General features: G+C 38.9%; 1 protein-coding gene and 1 long non-coding RNA gene across 2 annotated transcripts in view; one reads left to right on the forward strand and one right to left on the reverse strand.

The window, feature by feature from the left end:
- The window catches only part of LOC127447401 (NGFI-A-binding protein 1-like), a 27,642-nt gene extending 20,489 nt beyond the window's left edge, over positions 1 to 7,153 (reverse strand). The window contains exons 1-2 of the mRNA XM_051709272.1: positions 6,782 to 7,153; positions 50 to 855 (exon numbers count right to left, since the gene is read on the reverse strand). Coding sequence (XP_051565232.1) covers positions 50 to 853 — 804 coding nt within the window. The 5' untranslated portion in view covers positions 854 to 855; positions 6,782 to 7,153. The remainder of the gene's footprint in view (positions 1 to 49; positions 856 to 6,781) is intronic.
- Positions 6,361 to 8,184, forward strand: LOC127447402 (uncharacterized). Its single transcript, XR_007898379.1, has 3 exons — positions 6,361 to 6,773; positions 7,978 to 8,036; positions 8,123 to 8,184. It is a non-coding gene; the product is annotated as an uncharacterized LOC127447402 (long non-coding RNA).
- Positions 8,185 to 8,394: the final 210 nt, after the last annotated feature.

Here is an 8,394-nt window from a genome sequence, read left to right on the forward strand (position 1 = left end):
ATTTAAACACCAAAGCCACTCAAAGTGGCGAGGGCACCATATTACGAACCTCGTGCAGAGTCAGGTGTTTTCCATCTTTTCTCTTAGAGTCGAATCTGCCATATATGGCGCTAAATTTGCGGATTTCCTCCTCTCTGTGGGGATCCTCTTCACTCAAATCAAAGATGTGGCTGATCATTTTGGCTAGCTTTTTGTTGCCCTTTAATAATTCTTTAACCTCTCCTGGGTCACATTTGGGCAAAGTCTGTGCAATTCTTTCTACGCACTCTGCCACGGACTGAACCGCGGCTGCGTCGAGTGCCTCAAGTCCATCGCGAGGGGAAGACGGGGAGCTCAGCTCCGCTGGGGACAGACTGTGCTCACTCTCTGTACCGTGACTGGCCCAAAACCGCGGCTCACTACCGCTTTGGAGGGGTGAAACAGTCGCCGAAGAGCTCCCGTTGCCCGCCTCTCCTTTTCCTGGGTCCACACAGGCAGCTGCCAAACACTTGGGCACTTTGACTTGGGTGTCACCCCTGGCACCATTACCAGGCAACAATGTAGGTGACCCCTCAGGCAGCTTGTAGACTGGGATACTGCAGACGGGCAGGGAAGTGAGAGGTTGATTGAAAAGGGTGGGGTTTGTGACCCAGTCGCGCAGAGCTTTCTGTAGGCGTCTGACATGCAGTGGCTTGCTAGCCATGCCCACAAGAGCCATTATCTCGAGAAACTCATCCTCGCCCGCCTCGCAGAGCTGCTGAACATCGTCGCCGCCCTGCTGGATGAACGCGTTGTAGTAGCACAGCAGGTTGGCTCTCTGAAGGATGCGGTAGAGCTGCAACTCCCCAAGGGTTCTGGGTAAAGTCGCTGCCATACCTGAGAAAAGAGGGAGCAAACTAAGCAATTACAGGAAATAAAACAGAGCAGAATCAAATGAAGAGAGAAAGAGGGCACTTTGGGAAGCAACTTCAAAACTGTAATTTGTTAATCTACTGATCAATACACTATAAAGAAATTAGTTTGCAACATCACAAGCTACTAAATAAAAGTAGCTTTAATTAATGTAATTACATTGAAGCCATTGGGGAAGGCAATTTCTTTTTAAATATACTATATAACTATTAGATAATAAATATTGCACTCAGAGCAGTGGTTATCTGTCACAAAAATAATGAGGGTCTCAATCAGGGTGTCAATATTAAATGCCATTTTAATAAATTGATTCACACTAAATACATCCAATAACAATATCCACCATCGTTTATAAAGCGGAGGCAAAAACATGGTTATGAACAGCATCCTTTAACTAAATTGTATATTAAAGTTATTAGAATAGTGCTACATCTGAAAACCATCTGAACGAACCACACAATGCTTCATGAGAGAGAGTGGATATTTAAGGTGAGCAATTTTAATTATTACCTCGGTTCACTCAGCTGTAAAGCTGTTGGCTCTATACAATTTGACGGAAATTCGAACAGCAATTCAGTGTTTTGTCACGATTAACCACTAATCGCAGAAAAGTGTAGTTAAAGGGATAGTTCACCACAAAATAAGAAATCTGTCCCCATTTACCACATGTGGCTCCAAAACTGTGTAACTTTCTTCCGTGGAACACAAAAGAATATGTTAGGCAGAATGTTAACCTCAGTCACCATTCACTTTCATTGTATGGAAAAAAAGATGCAATGAAAGTAAATAGTGACTGAACTTTTGCTTAACATCTGCTTATATGTTCCATGGAAGAAAGAAAGTCATCCGTGTTTGGAATAACATGAGGGTGACAAAATTTTCATTTTTGGGTGAACTATCCCTTGACGTTAGTAGCATTGCTACTTTTAATTAGTTACTCCCCAACACTGGTTGCCACTGCAGGGGGAGACAGAAATGTGTGGCTGGATCCAAGAGTGGCAACTATAAGAGAGCGCCTGTCAGGCTCCTGGGCTGCTGGGAGAGTCACATACCACACTCCACCTCTGCAGCACGCGTAGGTGGCCTCTCACAGCACAGGCCTCATTTGTTTCTGCCGGGATCATGCCTCTACAGCTGCCACTCTCAGGATCTGCATCCACAGCAGCAGCAGTGATAAAAAGCCAGATTGGCTGTAGGGGAGGGAGGGAGGGAGGTGGGGTAATGAAGCTTTGTGGGAGTGGGACGGTAGGTGTGCGTGCTAGAAGATATAATTCTGCATTTCTCTTTAATTCAACCACTGTTTCCTTAACTGGATCCAAGGATTGTGGATGTGCGACGATCACAAACACACACGCACATAACGTTCTTTGCAAACTTTGTCAGAGACACTTTAATGCATACTAATGTGGTGCTGAACTCACTTTGCTCATTTGTATGTTATGTGAGATGACAGTCTGGAAATTCTATGAATAATGAGCCTGAGATGGGGGAAAGGCTCACCACATCTTGTAATAGCCAAAGAAAGCATCTGACATTTATGTGGTCAAAATAGTCTCAGTATAAACGACTCACAAATGTGTAACCTAATTCACATAAAAACTTCTTTATTAGATCCAAAAACAAAACTGATGATTGCATAAATGCATAATGTGGACAAATGTAAAAACATTCAAAAATTTGTGAACACACTTGAATATTTGTGAATTTTGCTTTGCATTTGTGAATCATATTTTGTGAATGTGGTTACTTGTTACGCATTTGTGAATTGTGTTTTGTGAATATATTCTTTTTTTTTTTTTTTTGTGAATGTGAACTATGTTACGAAATTGTGAATATGGTCTCAGTATTCATACTGAGACCAATCTGATCCTAAAAATATCTCATGAAACATAAAATCTAAAAGTGTTATGAGTGTCACTGGAAATAGTGTTCGACATCAGAAGCATGCTCATCCATGCAATGTTCAAAGCAAACAAAAACAGTACTTGCAGATATTATTCTTGGTTAATGTTAATTTCAACACATACTAATATTTTTTATTAGTTGTATGTGTTAACATTAAACAATTAACTATTGTATTTTTACAAAGTAACAGTAATCAGTTGTATTTTAGTAATATTGCTATTTCACTATACCTAATGTGTTTATTAATATTAACAAATAAAACCTTACAGTAATGTGTTACCAAAAAACAGTTGCCAAAGTCAATTTCTGTCAACAATGTACCATGTGACACTATTGCTGAACCCCATAGACACGCATTTCTAACAGTCAATGAAGATCTTTTATACTGCGTTCTGTTATCTTAAATTTCCAGACAAACTTGCACTAACAAACAGTACATGTTTGCTTTTATTTTTCTTTGCCTGCCATTAAGTATCCACGCCCATGAAAAAGCCACATTAGAAAGGCACCAGACTCACTAGTAAATGCTTTTAACATCTATATGGAAGAGTCATGAAATCATTTTTATGAATGAAGTGCATTTACAATGTAAAATTTTGATTTAGCAAGCACAAAACATGCGATGAGAAAGTGAGGACTTACTGTCATCGCATGTTTTTCGTTTTTCTGTCATCTGAGGCTCTTTTCTGAATCAAACAGTCCAAGATGTCAACAAAAATGGTTTGACAGATTTGCAAGCTATACGACAGTGTGCAGGCTTTTTCTATTTTTTCCCCGTTGTATTGTGTATGCACCTGCCCGCAATGTTTTTATTTATGGGTTTAACAGCATTAGCATTGACCATACGTTATCAACTGAACGTGATTTACCAATGCCAATACTAAAATATTAAACCAAAATATCAAATAAAAAAAATGTCCAATCAGTAACGTTAGATGGCATATATTTTTCGAGAAAATCAACCACAATCTGCGTCTTTCCATTAACTTTTCACACCATGTCAAACACTTCTGCTTGAAAAACAAAAAGCAGAGTTGGGAAAAAACTATACTTTAAAAAAATAAATGCAAGCAGCAGAGAAACATTTCTAAATAAGTATAGGCGAAAAAACAAAGCTTTTTTTTTCTTCTTTTATTAAATTTTTTACTAACTTACACTTTTTTTTTTTAAGGTTAATTTCACTCATTTAATTATTAGTTATTTTTATCATTACTTATTTAATTTGACTTCTATCAAAATGTAGTCATGGCAGTTTCCAGAAAGAACACAACACGTCTGGATATCTTACGCACGATTTACACGTTGTCGGGAGCTGGTGTAAATTTTGTTTTTACCTACTAACGTTTTGAAAATACGAAAACTTTTATGAATCCGAGAATTTACGTCATAACGGCTTTACGAACGATTTACACAAAATTCGTTCTGTCCGTGTTTCATGACTGAGGCTCATTGTCTTATCTGACAATATGCGACTCTAAAGAGAACATTCATTAACTCATTATTTATGATGATGAGTAAAAAATCATTAGGAACAATAACCACTTTTAAAGATCAAGGCTTAAACAATGCCAATGTCAACGCCAGGCCTCAGTAAATATATTTTTTTAGTGCCGGTAAAAGATGACAGATGCTGCAAAGTCATCATGACTGTCAGTGTGCTAGAAGTAAGAACAGTGGCCCAGCGAGGCTGAGAGTATGGACTGAAGAGTGAGTGTATGAACTCTAATGAGCAAGTGAAGGGTGCCTTGTTGAAACCAATTCAGTGTCAACATGGATGGCACTTAGGCAGCTATTTATCCAGAGCTCTCGCTACCCCCAGCATGCTGGGCTCCTAACGCTGGAGATCTAAGGCCGGGGCTTCACGCAATATGCTGAGAGCACTCACAGCATGTACTCGCGGTGCCCAACAGCAGACTCTTATCAATCTAGATGAATAATGGATTCACATTGAGATCTGTCAAAAATCATAGGATGAAACTTTTTACAAGCAGCTTCGCTTTAAGTGTAGGCAACCTATCAGTCCTGTGCTGAAATGGCTACTAAATGTTTGAGGTACAGCTGTTCTGTTCTACGTCTAAACATATTGCGTGCACTACTACTAGAATGGATCTATTTACTTCTTAAAGGGATAGTTCCCCCAAAAATGAACATTCTGTCCTTATTTACTCCCTTTCATGCTGTTCTAAACCCATTTGACTTTCTTACTGCCATGCAACACTAAAGGAGACGTTATTAGGCAGAATGCTATAGGATAGTGTCAACTTTCATTAAAATATCTTTTGTTTTCAACAGAAGAAAGTAAAGTCATGCAGGTTTGGAACAACATGAGGGTGAGTGAATGATGACAGAATTGAACAATCCCATACAGTGGAGGGCTACAAAATAAAATAAAAGGTTTTAAGGGTGGAGTGGTTAAAGTGGCTTTAAAAGTAAGTTATAAAGCAATAATAAAAATTGTGAAAGGGAGGTGATTCATCATCATTATTCATGTAAAACTCCTTAAATGCATACAACAAATCCTGATTGAATAAAACTACTTCCCCTGTTTGTTACAACACACGCTGCCATCTCACAGATACATATGTCTTCAATGTTTCCTTACGATTGCTTTCGTTTCCTTATGAGGATCACAGACTCACTTTTCAACCTTGATGCTCTTCACTGCGTAGACTAAAAGCTCTTCAAAGGAAGGTCCAAATAGACACTAAATGGTGACAGTGCCTTTAACCTAAATGGGATTAATTAAAAGGTCTTTTGAAGAGTGAAGGAAAATATTAGTGAACTAGCATGACAAAAGTTCACCACCTTGCATTTAATATACAGTAAGTAACATTTGAGATGGGGGGTGGGGGGGAGCAGTGTAGGGTGAGGTGGTAAACAATGAGTCATATCTCCGCAAGACAGAAAACACAATTCAAAATATAATTTCCCATTTCCTCATTCAAAATATTACTCAAATAATAACCCAACCACGATGCATCAACAATTAATATTTATGGGAATATTATTGTTGATCAGTTGGCCTATGTAAACACAAAATTGCTTAAGTTGAATGGACACTTATTTTACACAATATTTACTCAATTCACACACAAAAAGATATTTGAGCACTATTCATTTACAAGGCTGTCTGTAGATTCTGGAACTGACACTAGGTTATAATCTATCCGATAATCTCATATACAGACAAATATAAGATAATTAATTTGCCTGACCAATATATCATCACTAATTATTATTATCATTGTTGTTATTATTATCATCATCTCTTCTCATTTTAACACTTCATTTTTTTTTTTTTTTATCTTAGAGGTTGAGCGATATGGGGTTTTAAAGGTTTATGAATGCACAAAATTATTAAATGACTAAAAAACAGAAAATGTTCACTATACATTTTTAAGGTCTTTTGTATGTAGATTTTGGAACTGACACTGGGTGCAATGGCAACTTCTGCTATTCTGCCAGTTGGGCCGATAGTATCACAAATGGCCTGATATCAGCCAATTAAATGGTATATGATGTGATGGGTATCAGTCTATCACAGATTATTACAATTATTATTAATAATATTCTTATTATCCTTTATAATTTTAAAGCCTTAAAATTGTTTTACAAGTTATTCATAAAAATGCCTTTTCCTATAATTATTTGGATGTTCCTTGACCATTTTTATTATTATTATTATTATTTTAAATTAACACATCATTCTTACACATTCAAAACATACTGCACGAGCAAATACAATTAAAACCATTGGGAAAACTACATTTGGACATGTGGAAACGCACACAGCTGCCGACGAACAGACGCCCACGGGGCGCATTCACACACGGTACCGAGCGCTGTCTAGTCTGCACGGCATGACGCGCCACATGGATCGCATAAACACTCAAACACAAGCAGGAAAGTTGCACCACATGCGCGTACTTGAAATCAGCGCTTGAGCGCGTATACAAGCCAAAGTGAAGAAATATCTGGTACGTACCTTTTGTTCTTCTTTCTTTGTTTGTTTTCCCCCACCCCCAAAGATTCTTTCCTTATCCCAAAAGAGGTGTTTTAATATTAAAAGTTAGAAATTATGACGCTCCGCTCAGTGACGCGACGCTTCACCTGACGTCCAGCTGGCGGGGAGAGATACGTGCGCGCGCGAGACGCGTACTTCGGCTCTGTGTTATTAAATTAACTCTCCCACACACTCTGTAGTTTAAACTATGGAGCTCACAAGAGAAGGACTATCAAACTAGTTGGTATCCGCTCTCTCCCCTACTGCCGAATTGGGATATTCCGCACTTGCTACATTGCTCTCTCACTCCCACGCGGCTGCGTGACGCAGATCCTGGCGTGGGCGGTAGCGGCGCGTGGGAGGCTGCTGCATGGAATACCAAACCTCAAATCAGCCGCATGCACCGCCTCACATAGATATATATATAAATGGACATTTATCATGTTTGTTGACCTTACTGAAAATACACACCATCATACAGCGTAACGGACGCGTACGGTTCGGTGGCCGCCTGTACGCCCACCCCTGTGCTATTCTTGCCCCCATCCTGCTCCTGCAGTGTGAATTCACCTGCTGTCTACAGCCTGTCACACCGAGTCCTTTTTAATTCCACTGGACCCAGTTTCAGATCTTATTAGTTCTACCTGTTCCTTTTTTAGAGCGTTTTGCTCAACTAATGACCAAACAGCAAGCATTAATGAGTGGTGGTGGCATAGTGGGCTAAAGCACATAACTAGTAATCAGAAGGTTGCTGGTTCAATCCCCAACCTCACAGCCACCACCATTGTGTCCTTGAGCAAGGCACTTAACTCCAGGTTGCTCTGGGGGGATTGCCCCTGTAATAAGTGCACTGTAAGTCACTTTGGATAAAAGCATCTGCCAAATGCATAAATATAATATTAATGGGCATATTAGCTGTACTAATATTCACAATCACATTTAAAAATCAGTTTTCTGAAGATTTCATTAAATTGCAAGTTTTTGCAATAGTGGGTCTTGAAATTGTAATCAAAGAAGAAAATACTAAAGACAAAAAATTTCAAAACTAAATTATTTCTTGAAGGAAATAGCGGTGCTTTAAAGGCAGCATTAAAATTTTAGGGAAGTTTAGATTAAGGGGGTGTTCACACCTAATGCATTTTGTGTTCATCTGCACTCTTTTTCCTTTTTTATTCTAGGTAAACTAAAATGCACTAGATGGACATCTTTGACCGTTGAGTCCAGCTGTTTTTAAATGGTAAGTTCACCCAAAAATGAAAATTCTCTCATCATTTCCTCACCCTCGTGCCATCCCAGATATGTATGACTTTCTTTCTTCTGCAGAAAAGTTCTCTCAGCTCTGTAGGTCCATAAAATGCAAGTGAATGGTGACCACAACTTTGAAGGTTCAAAAAGCACAAAAAGACAGCTTAAAATTAATCCATAGGCTACAACTCCAGGGGTTTAATCCATGTCTTCAGAGGCAATATGATAGGTGTGGGTGAGAAACAGATATTTAAATCCTTTTACATTATAAATCTCCACTTTCACTTTCTCCTTTGTTTTTGGCGATTCGCATTCTTTGTGCATTTCACCAGCTACTGGGCAGGGAGGAG

Source organism: Myxocyprinus asiaticus, chromosome 10 (genome assembly GCF_019703515.2).
Source record: "Myxocyprinus asiaticus isolate MX2 ecotype Aquarium Trade chromosome 10, UBuf_Myxa_2, whole genome shotgun sequence".
Lineage (NCBI taxonomy): Eukaryota > Metazoa > Chordata > Actinopteri > Cypriniformes > Catostomidae > Myxocyprinus > Myxocyprinus asiaticus.